We start from the raw sequence: 19,296 nt of genomic DNA on the forward strand, positions 1-19,296 counted from the left end.
TGCAGAAGGGCGCAGGAAGGTGCTGGGGAGCTCTTGCTGATAGGATTTCAGCTAATCCAGGGGCTCAGGTGGGGGAGGAGTTAGGGTGGGACTGACTCAGGCAAAGGCTGTCCTTTTCTATTGTATCCACGTGCCACGGAGCGGGAGTCCAAGGACCCAAATCAGCAGGAGACAATCAGTGTCTGACAGGCATCTTTTAAAAAAAATCATTGGGTTTGGCTATCTTTAGGCTGAGCAGCTCTCTCTAGTTTGCTGTCTTATGCTCCGTTCACTTTCTTCATCTCCACTTAGCTACCTTATGGCTTGACCCCTGTGAGTTTGTTATCCTGATCTTTTCTGGGCTCCACTTCATTTTAATCAGTACACTCTTGATTGCAGGTGACAAAACCTGATAAAGCTTGACCTTACAGACAAAGGAAAATTTACTGATAGGCTCCAGGCTCTTCTTACATAACTACAGGAAAGGCAGGATTGACAGCCTCAGGGACAGTTGGACCCTGAATCCTGGTGCTGCCAGAGGTATCTGGATGTCTCTTTGACTTCTCCCGCAGATTGCTTCCTCAGCTTATTGGGAGTGTGGCCACCAAAAGCTCCTAAGCCTCTGGGCCAGAAAGGGGCTACCTCTCTTCCCTTGAGTCCACTTTGGAAAATCCACAGGATGTTCTTACGTAGTTCAAATGTCTACCTTTGGACCAATTAATTTGGCTGGAAAGACCAGGCATGTTGATTATCCAACTTTGGGATAGAAGTCAACCAGCTTTGGTGATTGTAAACTGGGCATCCCCATTATCTTTTATATAGAATATTCCCCCATTATCTATTATATAGAATATTCCCAGTGTTGCTTTTTATGTCCACTGCTCGAAAGCTCCTTCTCTTGATCAGAGTAATTTGCTTGGCCCACAAAGCATTTTCTTTCAGGAGCTTATAGTGCTGTGCTGGTGATTATAACATAAGCACACAGAATGTGTTCTGTTGGTTTGCTCCACAAAATGGATCTTTCCCCACTCCTTCCTCAGCCTTCTTATTTAGGGGTCTCCTGTGCAAAGTCAACACTTTAGAATGTCCCAGAACCTCAGCTTTGAAGGCACTAAGAACTCCCTCGGTGCAGTAGTTGGAAGATTAGCAAGTTCCAAATTTATGTTTAAACACAAAACACGGAAGAAAGTGACGCACCCCAGGTCACTGTGGTGGCTAGTGCCATGAATTTTTTTTTGCTTGCCCAAGCTCAAAATAAGCTGACATGACTTGTTCTGACTTAATGTTGTATCTAAAAATGGAATCACTATGTTGAGGCAGGCTCCTAAGAATCTCATGCGTGTCGTTTGGAGGAGGTGAACAGCACTTTGCCTTTCCCTTGTGGCTTGTCCTCGGTTAAGAGCAGGGGCTCTGCACACAATACGTCTGGATTAAGTTCTGGTTCAGCATATGCTTTAGCCTCTCATGCCCCAGTTAACTCTGCAATGACTCTTAAACCATAGCTCTGTTGTGTACATCGGCATCTGAAATGGGGATGGTATCTAGCTCAGTAATTGGCACAGTCAGTGCTCAGTAAGCTTTAGCTGTCATCATCGTCATCATGCACTGGCCCGGTCCCTTGGCCCAGAGGTTTAAGGGTAATCGTATAAGAAATGGGACAGGGGCCACCTGGGTGGCTCAGTCGAGTTAAGCGTCTGCCTTTGATTCAGGTCGTGATCTCAGGGTCCTGGGATTGAGTTCCGCATCGAGCTCTCTGCAAAGCAGGGAGTCTGCTTCTCCCTCTCACTCTCCCTCTATGCTCATGCTCTCTCTCTCTCTCAAATAAGTAAATCCTTTTAAAAAAAGAAATGTTAGACCAGATGCTTTTCAGAGCTCTGATTTCCTCATCTCATCCTTCCACATTTTGAGGACAAGAGAAAGGGAAGGAAACTGTCACTCCTCAGGCACCTGCTATCTGCCACACACCTTCCTACAGATAACATTTGGTTATAATTCAAGGTTTCCATAGCTGTTCTCTGCTATCTGTCGCACCAGATATGTAAATGTCACGAGCACAAGGCTCGGTTAGTCGTCTTCCTTGCTGGCATGGAGTAGATCCTCTGTAAGCATGTGTTGAATTCAACTTTGCTGGCAACCCCTTATTTAGGTAGCTGTTATTGTATTCTTACTGTTGCTAAAAATGAAGGTTTCCTAGCACTACTGCTGCTAATAAGTGGTGGAACCAGTCTGAACCCAGATTTTTCTGGCGACTATTCCAGTGCCCTTTTTATTTACAAGTGCAAATGAGGGTGAATTCAACCAATTAGTAGTAGCTCTGTGTGACATGCAAATTGGGTTTTTAAGTCTTTAACTGGGGAAGTCAGCTCCTTTGTCCCATGCTAGTTAGTCTGGGTTTAAACAAAGGTAGACTTGCAGACATGCAGTATCATTTTCAGGTAGAGGCACTGTTGCTCTTCGGAAGGCTGTTTGATCCACACTGGAAGGAGTAATACCAGTGGTTTCCATTTATAAGGCAGGTTAGAAGTTTGATTCTAAAAATTCCCCATGAGCACCATTTATTGACCTTCCCATGTCTGTGTTTTTTCAACTTTGATCCTTTTAAGTGGAAGCCACAGGATCACCTTCACTGGGCATCCTTTCTTTCACGGCTGTCTCTGACATCCACCCAGGTGCATCTAAGATTTGAGTTCCCGAACTTTGATTCATTCAGCACTGGCCCTTTATCAAGCTCACAGTCTATTCTGCCATATGTTGAAGAAACAAATAAGACAAGGTGGCTCAGGCGTTAAGCGTCTGCCTTCGGCTCGGGTCGTGAAACCAGGGTCCTGGGATCAAGCCCCACATTTGGCTCCCTGCTCCTCGGGAAGCCTGCTTCGCCCTCTCCCACTCCCCCTGCTTGTGTTCCCTCTCTCGCTGTGTCTCTCTGTCAAATAAATAAATAAAACCTTAAAAAAAAAAAAAAAGTCAAGTCATACTAGTATATGGGAGACAGACACATAAAAAGATACAAAACAGTGTTGCATAAATTGTAAGAAAATAACTTAGTCATGCTATGGAAGGAGCACTGCCCAGGGGCTCAGGGAAGAATTACGCATGAAGTAACTTGTGAATTCATGTCATGTAATCTGTTTAGGAGCACAATTTGGGGCCTCGGGTGGGGGGGTTGTTGGGAGGAGTTCTAGAGTGTTTGTCCAATATGGCAGAAACTGAGAGAGAATCTATATCTAAATGAGAAAGAGCTATGATCCTAAAAAATAATTGGGCAGATAAGGGAAATCACAATAACCCCGGGGACCTAGGCTGCAGGCTCAGGATATTATGTGCTGGGGTTAAATTTCTCAGGTGTAAACCAGTAGGGAATTGATGAGACAGGATGAGATTGTAACCTAATCTAATAATAATAATGAGTGGCTGGGCATGACCTGATCATTATCTCAGGGTATGTCAGTATGTTCAAAAAAGAAACCAGGGTGGGGGCGGCAAGATATCAGATAGTACTCCAGCATTCCCCAAAGGAGAAAGTGTCCTGTCCATGTAATTATTTTCACCAACTCTACAATAGAGTTAGCAATATGGGTGTATCAGAGCTGGATTCCATTTACTATCAACATCAACATCTTTATTACATATTTGTTGTATGCCAGGTACCATGCTAAGTGCTTTTCTAATATTGCCTCATTTAATCCTTACAACATATCTAGAGCATAACAACCTTTATTTTTTCCCATTTTATAAATGAGGAGACTGAGTGAGGGTTGGAGATGTCAGATAATCCGCTCAGGGTTGTAGAACTCTTGAGTCGAGGAACTAGGGTCACAAACAACTACCACTTTGCTATACGAGTCACACCTCTCATCATCTTCAGATAGCTTACCTACCTGCAGTCCGTATGTTAGACCCGAGAGGTGGTGTCTCTCAGACATTTACCACGGGCTACAGTAAGCCCATCCTTTCTCCTATCCAAATCAGTCTGTCTCCATGTTCCCTGCCTTGTCCAAGTCCAAATGCAGGAGTTCATGCCTGAGAGTCAACCATCAGATGATAATTTCCCCTGTAATTTTGCCTGTAAAGAGGGTTGGGATATGGTGGGAAGCAGACATAAGCATTCTGGTCAATTTGTTGGTGTCAATAAACCACCCTTTAGGTATGCATTGGTTCCCTGTGTGATTTTGGTAGTTTATTTCTCTAAAATCTGGACTCTGCACTTTTCCGTGGGATTCAGGACTAACTTAACTCTGTATCTTCCAGTGTCTTTAGTGACTTTGAGGGAAAAAAAGTTCTAATATCAGAGTTCAAACCCTGAAAGAACTAAATATTCAGTATAAATACAGATTCAGAGATTACTGGAATGGCAAAAGAAGAAAAAACTCCAGCTGAAGTGACCATCAGTGGGTATCTGATAGGTTTAAAGCCTGATAGATCTGAAAGGGCCCAAAAGAAGCATTTGGAAATGACAAGGCTGCATTCATTAATGGGAGGGACTTGGTTCAGACGGATGAACAGAACTTTTATGACTGGTGCTTTGGTCATTTTTGTAATAGAGCCAAAGTCCCATGGTGTTTGCTAAAGCTGAAGAGAGCACTTGAGCCCTACAATGCCACTAACTGGTTATATCTTTTACATTTTAGGACGACATCTCCCAGGTGGCTGGTCAGGGCTTGGTGGCAGGTCACCAGAAGGCACTGGAGTGCCCAACTGACAATGTACGTAATTTCCCCTTTAGGTTTTGCTCAACTGGGATGGTGTGCATTATAAATGGGTTCCAGAAGAAAAGGAAGTGATTGCAATGAAATCAGACTCTCTATTATTGCTGGGAGGTTATGGTGTGTCTTAGAATTTGAAGTCAACTCACAGCCATATCATTGATTCTGTGCAAGGTGTGTGGAAATATTCTCTGTGCATCTTCCTGGGCCAATACGCTGAGCAGGTGTTTAAAAGTGAACCGTCCCTACAAACACACCTGCACTTAAATTCCAAGAGTGCCATGTCTTACTTAATGTCGTTAATAAAAAATCTTAAGTGGGAGAATTTGTAGTTCTGTAAAAGTATAAATACAGTAACTTTGGTGTTTCTTACAGTTTGAGCTCACTTCTCTTAAACTATAAATTTCTGTCTGTCAAGTTTTTGTACTTCTGTTGCTGTTGAGTTTTTTCTTTTTAAAATCTTGATTCTCATTTCTTTGTGCTAGTTGATACCTTCATGCTACTAAAATTTACATTATTACTGTATTAGCTATTTTTATGTTTAAGGAACTAGAGCTTACATGATATTTCAAACACTGCCAAAGAAAATGCCTTTGAAAAGTCTCCAAACTTATATGCTAAAAACCGAAATAAAAATGATTAGGTATACGGGTGCCTGGGTGGCTCAGTCAGTTGAGCATCCAGCTCTTGATTTTGGCTCAGGTCATGATCCCAGGTTTGTGGAATCGAGCCCTCCATCGGGCTCCACACTCAGCAGGGAGTCTGCTTGAGACTCTCCCTCACCCCCTGCTCACTCACATGCTCTCTCTCTAAAATAATTTTTTTTTTTTTTAAAAATGAGTAGGTGTAGGGGTGCCTGGCTGGCTCAGTTGGTAGAAGATGCAACTCTTCATCTAAGGGTTTTGAGTTTGAGCCCCATGTTGGTGTAGAGATTAGTTAAAAATAAAATCTTAAAAAAAAAAAAACTTCAGGGGCGCCTAGGTGGCTCAGTCAGTTAAGCATCTGCCTTCAGCTCAGGTCATGATCCCAGGGTCCTGGGATCGAGCCCCACATCAGGCTCCCTGCTCAGCGGGAAGCCTGCTTCTCCCTCTCCTCCCTGCCCATGCTCTCTCTCGCCATCTCTGTCACTATCTCTCTCTCTCTCAAATAAATAAATAGATAAAATCTTTCAAATCTAAAACTTTTTTTTAAATGAGTAGGTATAGAAAGAGCCTTAAAAATAACCAGATTTGGATCAAATGGAAATGTGTAAGCAAATTTTTTTTTAAGACCAGAATTCACTATTAATGTGTTAATGCTTCATATGCTGCCACTTATCTCAAGTCACATACCAGACATCCCTAAAATGTTATAACCATAGAACTTTAGAACTAGGACAAATCCTAAACACCACCTGCCCTTTCTTTTCCATGCCGAAAAACGAGCGCTTAAATCAAGTATTGTCCTTTCGGGAAAGTGATTATGACCCTTTTCCATGGCTGCAGAAGAGAACCAGCCGACGTCAGTGGGCAGCACCTCTGTGAGGCTGTGTCAGCTCATTATGAAGAACTACCCCAGGGCGCCTGGGTGGCTCAGTTGTTAAGCAACTGCCTTCGGCTCGGGTCATGGTCCCAGGGTCCTGGGATCGAGTCCCACATCGGGCTCCCTGCTCTGTGGGAAGCCTGCTTCTCCCTCTCCCACTCCCCCTGCTTGTGTTCCCTCTCTCGCTGTGTCTCTCTCTGTCAAATAAATAAATAAAATCTTTAAAAAAAAAAAAAGAACTACCCCAGCCCTTGAGATGTTCCAAACCACCCGGACGGTTTTTAATCAGGAGCTGGCTGGTCGTTTATTATCAAAAGACATGAAGACATTAATAGCTATTATCTGTTGAAATCTTAAACTGTTCCTGGCATAGTGATAGGTTTATTTATGTCCTTTTCTCTTTGATCTTTTGAACAAGCTCACAAGGTTTAGAAATATCGCTCCCAATTTACAGATGAGGAAGTTTAGGTGTAAGGAGGTGAAGTGACTCTCCTGTGGCCACACAGCTAATCAGTACTAGCAAACTCAACAGTTCATATCTTCTTTGAGTGGTGATTTTTGTTTTCCCACCCTAAATGAACTGTAGACTCTTTCCCCAAAAAACACTGATAAACGTAATTTTAGTACAACACATGACTTTGATAATTCCCAAAATGTCCTTTGTGGATCTCTTAGAAACCCATTTACCCTGGGTGAAGAATCCATGGTTTAACTTTAAGCAGTAATTCTTAAATAGAATTTGCCTGGGCTCCACCTAGGTGCCAATTTATTTGGTCTAGGATGGGGCTGGGGGGAGAAATCCCAGCATCTTAAAAAAAAAAACTCCCTGGCAATTTCTGTTATGAAGACGGGGTTTGAGAACCACTGGTTTAGTTAGGTTGGATAACCTAGAAAGTCCATTCCAACTCTTCATGTTTGAATAGAAGACATTAAACAGAAAATCCAACCTTTCTTATCTTTCATTCTAAGTAGTTTGGGTTTGTGCTGATGGGTGAGTCACAGGGGCACACATTCCATCTATCACCACACCTACCAACAAGAGGTCAGCCTCTAAAAATTTATGTTGGATGTTTCACTTGGTTTTATGGACTGTTTCCTTATTTTTTAATTGAGTTCAGTGCTATCTCTATCTGTTGGAAACGTATTATGCACAATGCAATGGGATGCAACCTGGAGCTGAGATAAAACGATTAGTACAAACATTACTGTTTTAAAAATCACATGATTCTGGGGCACCTGGGTGGCTCAGTCAATTAGGTGTCTCTTGGTTCTGGCTCAGGTCATGATCTCATGGATAGGGCTCTAGGCTCAGCAAGGAGTCTGCTTGAAGATTCTCTCCTTCTGCCCCTCGCCTCCCACTCATGCACGCTCTCTCTGTCACTCTCTCAAATAAATAGGGATGCCTGGGTGGCTCAGTCGGTTAAGAGTACTTGATTTCGGCGCAGGTCCTGATCTCAGGGTCCTGGGATCGAGTCCTGTGTCGGGCCCTTTGCTCAGCAGAGAGTCTGCTCCCTCTGCCTGCTGTTCCCTCTGCTTGCTGTTCCCTCTGCTTGTGCTGACAAATAAATAAAATCTTTAAAAAATTAAAATAAAGTGGTTAAAAAAATAAATACATCTTTTTTTAAAATCGCTAAGAACGCTTTAGCATCTTTGTTATTGATGTTCTTTTTAAAGGTGATAGAAAACAAAAGTTGAACATAAGTGCTGTATGAATTAAGATTAGGCTCAATCTCTCCAAGAAGTTTCTCTTCTGTATCAAGTATGGGTGTAATCAGTGTGAGGATGATACGCTGTCTCCACAGTATCACACACTCAGGCACTTCTTATCTGATTACCATCCTCAAAAAAAATGCGTCCAGTTTTGGGTCTGAGACGGCTGCTCAGGTGTTGTCATCCCATCTGCATTCCAGTTTGGGAGAAGAGGAAGGCAGGATCCTTATCCTGCAGAAAATGACCTGAAAACTGTACAGTTCGCATCTGTTTTCATCCTACTGACCAAAACTTAGCCTGCAGATGTATCTAGCTTCAAGGACACTAGAAAATATGGTCCTCAGAGTAATTGATATCTAGGTGGTTCCACTGTTCAGTTTTCTGGTAGTAAACCCATATTTGTCATTTTTCCCCTTCCCTCTGAAAATATGTCTTTGAGTAAGTCTTCTTAAGTAGGTATACGGTCATTATTAAGTGTTGGTGAGAAAAACTACAGAAAAGAAAATGAACATCCATAGAATCAGTGCCTAGCAGCTGTTTGAGAAACATTTTAAATCTGTATCGTTCTGGGGCACCTGGCTGGCTCAGTCAGAAGAACTCACAACTCTTGATCTCAGGGTTATGAGCTAAAGCCCCCAGTGGGGGTGGAGATTGCTTAAAAATAAAATCTTTAAAAAATAAAAATAAGGGATGCCTGGGTGGCTCCGTTGGTTAAGCGTCTGCCTTTGGCTCAGGTCATGATCCCAGGCTCCTGGGATCGAGTCCCACATCCGGCTCCCTGCTTGGCGGGAAGCCTGCTTCTCCCTCTGCCATGGCGTTCTCCTGCTTGTGCTCTGTCGCTCTCTCTGACAAAAAGATAAATAAAATCTTTTAAAAATATATAAAATAAAAAATAAAAATAAAAACATAATTTGTAGCGTTCTTTAGCTACTACTGACTTTTAATCTGACCTCTTCCTCTAAATGGCTGTGTGATTTCAGACAAGCCACTTGACATGGTTTCTTTATCTGGAAAAGAAAGTAATATTGTCTAACTCTCCAGGTTGTTCTCAGGATTAAAAGAATTCATGGATGTAAAAGTGTTTTTAAAAACTGGAAAGCACGACACAGATACACAATGGCTGGTGTTCTAGTTTTTATATACTGCACGGTGCCTTGTATTGAGGCATAGCCTTCCAATGACAGAATCTTGAGGTGTCATTGTTCTGGAGCAGTTACCTTGATCCTATTTCTAGACTCCAGGGACAGCCTGGTGCTTCACTGCCTCCACCAGAATCTTCCAGCTGGGGATGGGTTCCCTGGCTAACTACAGATCCAGAAGGCAGGTCAGGTCACTACCTATGTTTCTTAACTGCCTGTTAAGCGAGCATGGAGTCCTTTTGGTTTTTCTCAGTTTTATAATACTAATATTCATTGGAGGTATTATCCACAAAAATCCAGAATTACGAGTTAACTTTCCAAAGCTCACACAGCAAAGGTCTCTGTACCTTCATTGAATTACAAATTCGTTTTTAACTCTGAGTTTCCATGTCTTCAATTTTGCTCTTCTATATCCATTCAGCAATTCATTCATTCATTCATCAAACATTTATTGAGGGTCCACTATGTTCCAGGTACTGGGAATCAAGGGTGAATAAGGTATAGTTCTTGGAGGTGAATTAAAATGTTCGGTGTACCTGGCACTTAGTAGACTTTGAGTGGATGCTAATTTCCTCTTCCTGGCCCTCATGTTGCTCAATTAACCTGCCTAATGCATTTAACTATTGTGGATGTATCCAGAAGAGAAGGACATTGTTGTATGCTCAGAACATCTGCAGCATAGATTGCTTTTCAGTGGGCACAACATGGGTATGTGGACTTCACATCGATTTCATCAGAATCAGTGGAAATTGTAAAAATTTTTGTTCTGCTTCCCAGCCCCAGCATTGTATACAGACCACAATGATAGAGTATCATCAGCTGTTATCCTTCCCTTCCTTCATCCATCCTTCACTGAACATCTTAGATGTCAAGTTAAATAGGGAAGCATGGGGGATGGGACAGAAATCATCCTAACTTCCTCCTGCCTCCTCTCCCGCTCTAAATTCTCAGACAACATTATTGGAGTGCCACCATTGTTTTGGTAACAACACACCAGTTTTAAAGTCTTATCCTTTGGTTTTCGTTCTCCTCTTTGACGTTCCTCTAATTTTCCTTTCTTTTGTAGGCTGCCAGCCAGATGAAACAGCAAAAATATTCAACAAAAGTCTCCTTCAGTTCACAAGAGATATCTTTAGCACCAGCTCCATCATACCATTCCACGGATGTGGATTTCACAAGCTATGGTATGATTCTTTCTGTGAGCCGAACTGAAATTGACTCCTCCAACATGAGAAAAGGAGGGGATGATGATATCCTGGAAAGAGCACTGGACCAGGAGTCAGGAAGCCTGGCTCTGCATCCCTCCTCCACTTCCTTAGCTCCAGGACGTGGGCAGGTCACCTCACCTGCTACTGGGATTGCCCAGGGCTTATTGAGTATGAAAGTGCTAGAACAAAAAAAAGGCCCTCAGTAAATACTGTTTGCATATGAAGCTTACAAATTATTCTGTAATCGCTCCAAAAGATTGTGTTTAGTGTATGAGTATTATCTCCTAAAAATCATATTCAGTCAAATTGTTAGCCTTGCATATGTTGATGTAAGCGATTTGAAGACTGTTAATTTTCAGTGCTTAAAGACATGAGTATTCGCTTTCTCTCTTTGAATTCCTGGCATGAATTATGCTGACTGGCAGTTGAAAATAGAATTGCAAAATGAATAATGAGTATTTCCACTTTGCTTTTATGTGATGTAAGTCCATAAAAAAAAGTGGCCTATTTAAAACACTGGGCTCACCAGTGGCGAAGCACAACGCTGCATGAATTTAGCAGGCCTAACACCTTTATGTATTTGTCTTGTGCATATTTTTTCAGAAATATTAACTCAATAAAAACTTTAGCAAGCAGGTATTATTCTAAAGTACTGGGTTTTTACTAAAATACTTGATGAATGTGGTCAGCAAACTTTGACCCATGGGTCAGATTTGGCCCACCATCTGTTTTTGTGTGGTCTGCAAGCTGAAAATGGTTTTCATATTTTTAAGAGGTTGGAAAAAGTCAAAGGAGTATTTCATGAAAATTATCTGAAACCCAGACTTCCCTGACCATAAATAAAATTTTATTGGACTACTCCTTTGTTTACCTGTAGTCTTAAGGTTGCTTTCACACAATGAGGATAGCATTGAGTAGTTCAGCAGAGAATGTATGGTCTGTAAAGCTCAAAATACTGACCACCTGGCCTTTTACTAAGAAAGCAACCACAATGTTGACCAATTGAGTTTTGATAAGATGCATCACATATTTATATCTTGATAACAAATTAATCCCCCATAATTTAATCTATGGAAATTCTACTCATTTGGTCATCTACTTACCAAACGTTTATCGGGGGCTTGGTATATCAGGGTTTGGGCTGGCCCGTATGGGAGAAATACATACCAACCCTGACTCAGGACTGGCCAGGGTGAGGCAGAAGTGAAAGAAGAGAAATGCCATCCCCAGCATCTCTCTTCTCACTCAAGAGGCTAACTAGTCATTTACAAAAGGAGTATAAACTTTGTAAAGCATTTATGAAATTAGGCACTATTGCACATTGTTTTTATTGTAAATGAATGGAAAATGGAGTGTGAAATACATTTGCTGCCAAAAGATCTAGAGTCAGATTAGGTTTATAATTTAATACTCTCCTTCTAATAGGGCATTTTTTGTTACCGAGGTTGTGTCACTAAATTTCTCACTCTTAACTAGGAGGCCATTAGCTTAATAAATGCCATGCGGTCAGAAAGAGCAACTGTATGCGTTATGCCAGTTGCTGGACTGGGCACCACACACACATTGTTCATTTACTTCCTATTAGAAAGCAGCTCGCTACGTGCATTTTTCGGATGAGGAATGAGCCTCCATTTTTACCCACCTATTAATTCCCTTCTGGGGAGCTTAAATCCACGTCCCCACCACTCCAAAACCTGCTTTATTATTATTCTTGCTGAGTCAGAGCAGAACCCTCCACAGGCTTACCTAGAACCTCTCTCCTTTTGTTGAATATCAGGGATTGGCAAACTTTTTCTGTAAAGAGCCAGATAGTAAATATTTAAGGCTTGTGGACCATATGGTCTCTGTTGCAAGTACTCAGCTCCGCTGTCGCGGGATGCTAACAGCCGTAGACTGGAAGTAAATGGATTAGCAGGGCTGTGTTCCAATACAACTTCATTTATGGACATTGAAATTTGAATTTCATGTAATTTTCACATGTCTTGAAATGTTATTTTTCTTTTCATTTTTTTTTCAACCTTTTGAAAATGTGAAAATCATTCTTAGCCTGTAGTCCATAGTGTGGGGGCCCTTGCTGGGACAGATGTTTAATGAGCTTTGAGGATCCCAGTTTGGCCCCTGTGCATTAGCTGCAGCTGGCCAAAAGGTGGGGCCCTTTATTCTCAGCCCTTAACTAAATTCTATCCCAGGGTAAGAGTCAGTACTCATGATGATCGAACTTAGTTGTCAAAAAAGATGACATTCTTTGGAGGCTCCTTATTTGTACAAGAAGCTCTTGAAGCTAACATTTTGAATATTTTGATTTTCCAATTAGTTGGGTTCAGTCATCTGGAAAATACACATATGTAGAAGTTATGCTGGATAAAGGGGTTGTATTAAACATCTTTTCCTAGCCAGTAAATATTTTTTTCTCTCATTTTTTAAAGAAACCCAATCTAAAACAGTGATTTGGGGAAACCTGGGTAGCTTAGTTGGTTGAGTAACCGACTCTTGATTTCAGCTCAGATCTTGATCTCAGGGTCGTGAGTTCAAGCCCCACGTTGGGCTCCATGCTGGACATGGAATCTACTTAAGAAAAATAAATAAATAAAACAATGATTTTAAAAAGTAAACCATGGGACACCTGGCTGGCTCAGTCAGTAGAGCATGAGACTCTTGGTCTCCAGGTTGTGAGTTCCAGCCCCACCTTGAGGGTAGAGGTTACATAAAAAAAAATTTAATGTTAAAAATTTAAATTAAACATAAAAAATTAAATCTTTTTTAAAAATTTAAAAAGTAAACCTTTATAAAGTAGGAGTAACTCCTTTAACAAGTTTTTCAGCTGTGGACCCGGCAGTTAGTTCTTGAATGTTGTGTTTATGACAGTTTTGTTGTTTTTTTTTAACTATATGTTTCGGGATCATTGTTAGGTAATTCTTATCTTAACATCATACTTTATTGATGAAATCCTTTATATATCTTAATTCGTGATATGCTCTAACTGAAAGTATTTAAGCACTAATTCTTCTTAGTATCTTCTAACTATAACCCAGAATCTTCTGTCATACCAGTCTTCATTTTCATTATAACAGACGCCTATATGTACTTAATCATTTAATCATCTTACATCTTTCCGTATGAGTTTTCAGGGTATGTTTTAAGCTTAAAAAAATTTCAAGTACACTTAAAATAGATGATTGAGTAGGGGGGGTAGTTACTGTTTTCATCTCAAAAGCGTCGGGTTTCATCCCTTCCTGAAAGGGCGTTAAGGACCCAGCTCTTTGCTGCATGGTGCTCAGCAGGAAAAGAGTGAAATGACAAACATGTGTAAACCCTGTGCTCCCCAACTAATGGAGTGTGCGTGCCGGGCTGCATCCCCTGCTTGCCCATCATTCTGTGTTTCATCCTTCTCCAGGTGGTTTCCAGGCCCCTCTGTCAGTGGACCCAGCCACCTGTCCCATTGTTCCTGGCCAGGAAATGATTATAGAAATATCCAAGGGACGTTCAGGTCTTGGTCTCAGCATTGTGGGAGGAAAAGACACACCTTTGGTAAGTTCCTAGAAGTGAAGATATCCGCTGTCACAGAGTTCCTTGTTGAGCCTCATTATGGCCTTTATCACTTCTGTGGAAGAATTGGCTTCTTTGTGGTATGGAAAAAACCATAATTACAGATATGCATGTATATTCTGGCCAGCTTTCAAGTTTTTCTCAGTGTTTCATTTTCACCAGGATTTTCTCTACGTTGAGTATTTTTTATAAATGCTTATTATTTTTTTTAAAGATTTTATTTATTTATTTATTTGACAGAGAGGGAGAGACACAGCGAGAGGGAACACAAGCAGGGGGAGTAGGAGAGAGAGAAGCAGGCTCTCCGCCGAGCAGGGAGCCCAATGTGGGGCTCGATCCCAGGACTCTGGGATCATGACCTGAGCCAAAGGCAGACACTTAATGACTGAGCCACCCAGGTGCCCCTATAAATGCTTATTAGACCAACAACACTGTAGCAGCATTTAGAAATACTATAACAGGATCTAGGGGAGTGTGGGTGGCTCAGTTGGTTAAGCATCCGACTCTCGATTTCGGCTCAGGTCATGATCTCAGGGTCGTGAGTTTGAGCCCCAAGTTGGGCTCTGCACTCGGCACAGAGTCTGCTTTAAGATTCTCTGTCTTGGGACGCCTGGGTGGCTCAGATGGTTAAGCATCTGCCTTCAGCTCAGGTCATGATCTCCGTCCTGGGATGGAGCAGGCTCTCTGCTCAGCAGGGAGCCTGCTTCTCCCTCTCCCTCTACTACTCCCTCTGCTTGTGCTCGCTCTCTCTGTCAAATAAATAAATAAAATCTTAAAAAAAAAAAAAGATTCTCTCCCTCTCCCCCTCTCCATCCCCCCAGCTCACATGCATGCTCGCTCTTTCTCTCCCAAATCTGCTAAATTATAAAATAAACATTTTTTTAAAAAGAACAGGATTTAGGCCAGTGTCTGGTACCTACTAAGTGTAAGGTAAGTATGAACTGTTATTATTATGATCATCATCATCATTTAATGGAATGCTAGACAACAATATGTATCAATTAGTCTAGGACAATTTAGGTTTTGCTTTATTCTAACCATGTTCATGTCTACTCATAATTTTAAAAAAATTAGAATGTTAGTTTTTGCTTGGATGATGGATCTTTGATTATTCATTGTATGTGTGTGTATGTGTGTGTGTATTTTAGAGAAGGGGAGGGGCAGAGGGAGAGAGAATCTTAAGCAGGCTCCATGTCCACGCAGAGCTCGATCTCACAACCCTGAGATCATGACCTGAGCCGAAATCAAGAGTCACTTAACCTACTGAGCCACCCAGGTGCCCTATATTTTGATGTCACTACTCATTACCATTTTTTTGTAAAACTTTGTGTTTTGATTTATAAAAATGTGATGTGATGAATCAACACATATCTCTTTGAATAAGTAATACATACATATTATACTCAGTTAAACTGACACAAAAGGATATAAAGTAGAAAGCAAATCTCCCTCCAACCCTTTCCCCCCTAGCCCTGCCATCCAAACCCATCCTGGGCCTCTCCCTAGAGATGAGTTTTCTTCTTTTTTTTTTTTTTTTTAAGATTTTATTTATTTATTTGAGAGAGAGAGAATGAGAGAGAGCGAGCACATGAGAGGGGGGAGGGTCAGAGGGAGAAGCAGACTCCCTGCCGAGCAGGGAGCCCGATGCGGGACTCGACCCAGGGACTCCAGGATCATGACCTGAGCCGAAGGCAGTCGCTTAACCAACTGAGCCACCCAGGCGCCCCGAGATGAGTTTTCTTCTTAATAAATATGTTTTTAAATGAATATTTTGGTATTTCTTTTGCCCATTTTATTTAGTAAGGAATAGATTGTATATGTCACATTTACAGGTAAAACAGGTGTAATATGATCAATAAAATGCGTTTTCATTTTTGGCAGGAATATAATATTTCCACGTTAGTACTGTCGGGAGGTGGGGAGATCCCGTTATATTTCTCTGTAGTAACTATTAGGCCCGTGAAGCCCTAGGCAACTCAAGAACCGCTCGGTGGGGCCGAACCCCAGGTCTCCGTGTATTCTGCCTGCTCCCTGTTCTCGGCCCTTTGCCCTCCCGCTATCCCACCCGATCTGGTGAAGGCAACGCCACACACCCTCCTAGTGCACAACCTAAACAGGACTGTACTTAGACGCCAGCGTTTGTTTATTAAAGGATTTTATCTCTGTCCACCTGATTAACGTGTTGCTATAACTTTTCTCCTGAGTTGGGGATAATTTATTTCCTGAATTACTCTGCCTTGGCTGTGCGGGCAGAGCCTGCTGTGTGTGGCTTCGTGCATACACGAGGGTATTTCTTCATCGGCTTGGATGAACTGGGGACACCTGCAGTTAACTAGCTCAGCAGCCAGTTTTAGTTCCCACCCTTTCGTGGGGTGAGATTTAAGTACGATTTAAAAATATCGCCTGGACCAGACCACTTAAAGGGAAACTTCTAAAGAAAAGCTTGCCCCTTTCCTCAGCCACAAAAGCTGAGCAGGTAGCTTTCCAAGCCAGATAATGAGAAATGCGGAAAAGTTCTGGGGTCGTAAGGAAGTGAATATATATACATATTACATATTTTTAAAGCATATTGTATGTAAATCGTTATCCCAATGTCTTTGGGGTAGTATGCAGAAACTATTGGCCGACCCTGAACATTGGCTGTTCCTACCTTCCAGAGCCTGTTTTCTCATTTTTCCAAAGAGAGATTCCTGAATATTGAATAAACTGAATTTATATAAATCTATATTTGAAATGAACCAGGGAAATTACATTTTAAGGAAATTCTGTAGTGAATTCTTTCATGAAGAGGTAACCCTCTGATTTATTTTTTGTAACTCTAAGTCTGTACTGCTTAAAATAAGGCAGAACCAGATTCCCCATAGGAAATACGGAATTTTTTCCCAATAGGAGATCTCATAGCATGTTTTGCCCAGCTGAATGAGTTTGTTAGCTGATTTTTTTTTTTTTTTGGCTTTGTTATTAATCTGATTTTGCTTTATGTGGGTGGGTTAGAAAACCTGAATAAGACGTGCCCATGCTACTTTTGGGGCTCCACTGTTGCATGTACTCGTGGAACTGGTTACCAGCTTGGGGCTTCCGCTGTCCACATCACCTACTGCTTCCTGGCTGAGGCTGTTTGCTAAATACTACGCTCTGCTTCTGCTTCTCTGGCCACCACGAGGCAGCCCACCCCCCGCCAAAAAAAAAAAATTTAAAAATTCTTTAACAGCATTCTGAAGTTCATAATATATAGTTCTGCCTTTTGAGGCTGTAAATACCACTGTCCTTGGAAGGATAAGTACCACTTAAAAATGAGAAATGGGACATAGCTTTTATTTCTTAACCCCAGGTACCTCGTCAAAAGCTGTAAGTTAGACTCACGAGTTATATATAGCCATGTCGTTTTTTGGTGAAGCTGAACAGCACGGGCGGGTTGGAAGGTGCTTTAACAAATAAAAGATTGTTTACCACAGTGAAGATCTTTTTTTCCTTCCAAATTTTGACATGGAATATGCAGCCTCAGGTCACATTATCCAGTGGGGTCATGGGACTGCACCTAGTCAGCAGGAAGTTAGCAAATGAAGTTGAGAGCATCTGAAAGGAAATTGTGGACAGTGTTGACCCACTGTCAGAAGTACTTTGCACTTGTCTTTGCACATTTGATTGTGTGACGCACCCTTACTTCAGCTCTGACATTCTGAGTGCTGGTGACCCTTCTTAGAGAGCATCTGCTGCAACCCGCCCTGTTTGGGTTTCTGGGTCCTCTTTGTTGTATATCCAACAGACACTTTTGCCATCTTTGGAGGAATTAAGTCTCTGGGACTTGGTCCTGACACCACATCAGTCCTATCTGCTATAAATAATTGCTCCGGAGCCAAGGCAGATGGTTTCTGAGATCAGAGAGGCAGATCTCACTTAGCATCCCAGTGTGTTTGCAGCCAGTCATCTAAATGGGCCTTTTAAACACCAAGATAATGGTGAGGGTGAGCCCCTGGGGAAGGTTTATGAATGCACCTGGACCCAATCCGCAATGACAGACTTCTACCTCTGTTGTTTTAATCCTCTGATGTGCTCCCAGGTCTGCTTTTCGTGAATGTGGCTCTTACATATGTTTCCTTAAAGGCTGCCCTTTTCTTAGTACCAAGGACATAAAGTTGAGTGAAATAACCCTGTCCTTACACTGTCAGTCAAGTTTATTCTACTACCTTCAGTGTTGATGGTCTAATATAAGGGACCAACCAATGAAAAATCCTAATAAGGACTATTAAAATAGGAATTTTTCTCTGGAAAGTAGAAAAAAGTACAACTAGGGGCATCTGGGTGGCTCAGTCAGTTAAGCTTCCAACTCTTGATCTCAGCTCAGGTGGTGATCTCAGGGTCTTGAGTTTTAAGTCCCGCCTACACACAGAAAGAAAGAAAGGAAGGAAGGAAAAGAAAGGAAAGGAAGGAAGGAGCAGGGTGGCTTATAAACAACAGGACTCCAGGTCTCACAGTTCTGGAGGCTGGAAGTCCAGGGTCAGGTGAGGGCCCTCTTCTGCACTGTAGACTTCTCATATCCTCACAAAGTAAAGGGAGCCTCTGTGAGGCCTCTTTTATAAGGGCATTAATTTCATTTATGAAGACTCTGCTCTCATGACCTAATCACCTCCAAAAAGTCCCACCTCCTAATACCATCACATTGGGCATTAGAGTTTCTACATGTGAATTTAGAGGGGCACACAGCAAGGAAATCAGATAAGGTATAAAATAGATAGTATATTTATTTATATTATTTCCTTCCATCCATCCACCCACCCATCATCCTACCTCTCCCCACCACCACCACCACTCTTTTTGGTCTTGGAGTGCTAGTTTGCATGAAATCTTGCAACTCAGAAGACTTGACATACTCTGCCAAATGAAAGACTGAGGACCCTTACCTCTTACGATGCTCACCACATATTTCTTAAGCCTCTCCCTGAATTCTTCCATTCCCCCTTCTCTGAAATGTTTGCTTGCTGATGAGAAGTTTTATATCTAGTGTCCTCAGAAGAAGTAAAACATAGTCCTCCAGTGTCATTTTGTTGGAGTTATTTTATTATCAGCCTTGGGAAGAGAAATAAAAACTTAAGAAACAGATTTTTTATCTGAGTATTGGCAGACTTGGACTGTTCTTGGGATTGAACAAGTGAAGTGCAGAAAGAATGACAGAAGGTTCTCCAAGACCTTCACTCTGTGCATTTTCCTTTCTCTGGTTACCATAGCCAAAGGTCCCAGACTGTAGATAATGTGTTATATCAGATCTAATAGGCTGAGTAATGATGCTGATTCTATGGCATCCGAATCCCAGATCTCTAACTGTAGGGCCTTGGACAAGCAACCTAACCCTTCTAGGTTAAATCTGCTTCTTCATTTGTGGAATAGTGGTGACAACAAAATCGACCTCTTACAGTTGGTATGTGGATTAATAAGATAAATAATATAAAGGACTTTTCCCAATGCCTGTATACTGAGTTCTGTCATTATTTT

General features: G+C 41.7%; 1 protein-coding gene across 1 annotated transcript in view; it reads left to right on the forward strand.

Moving 5' to 3' along the window:
* PATJ (PATJ crumbs cell polarity complex component) overlaps window positions 1–19,296 on the forward strand; it is a 332,644-nt gene that overhangs the window by 261,071 nt on the left and 52,277 nt on the right. The window contains exons 32-34 of the mRNA XM_081816865.1: window positions 4,608–4,682; window positions 10,119–10,236; window positions 13,655–13,788. Coding sequence (XP_081672991.1) covers window positions 4,608–4,682; window positions 10,119–10,236; window positions 13,655–13,788 — 327 coding nt within the window. The remainder of the gene's footprint in view (window positions 1–4,607; window positions 4,683–10,118; window positions 10,237–13,654; window positions 13,789–19,296) is intronic.

This window comes from Leptonychotes weddellii, chromosome 4 (genome assembly GCF_054177405.1).
Source record: "Leptonychotes weddellii isolate Sample4059 chromosome 4, ASM5417740v2, whole genome shotgun sequence".
Taxonomy (NCBI): Eukaryota; Metazoa; Chordata; class Mammalia; order Carnivora; family Phocidae; genus Leptonychotes; species Leptonychotes weddellii.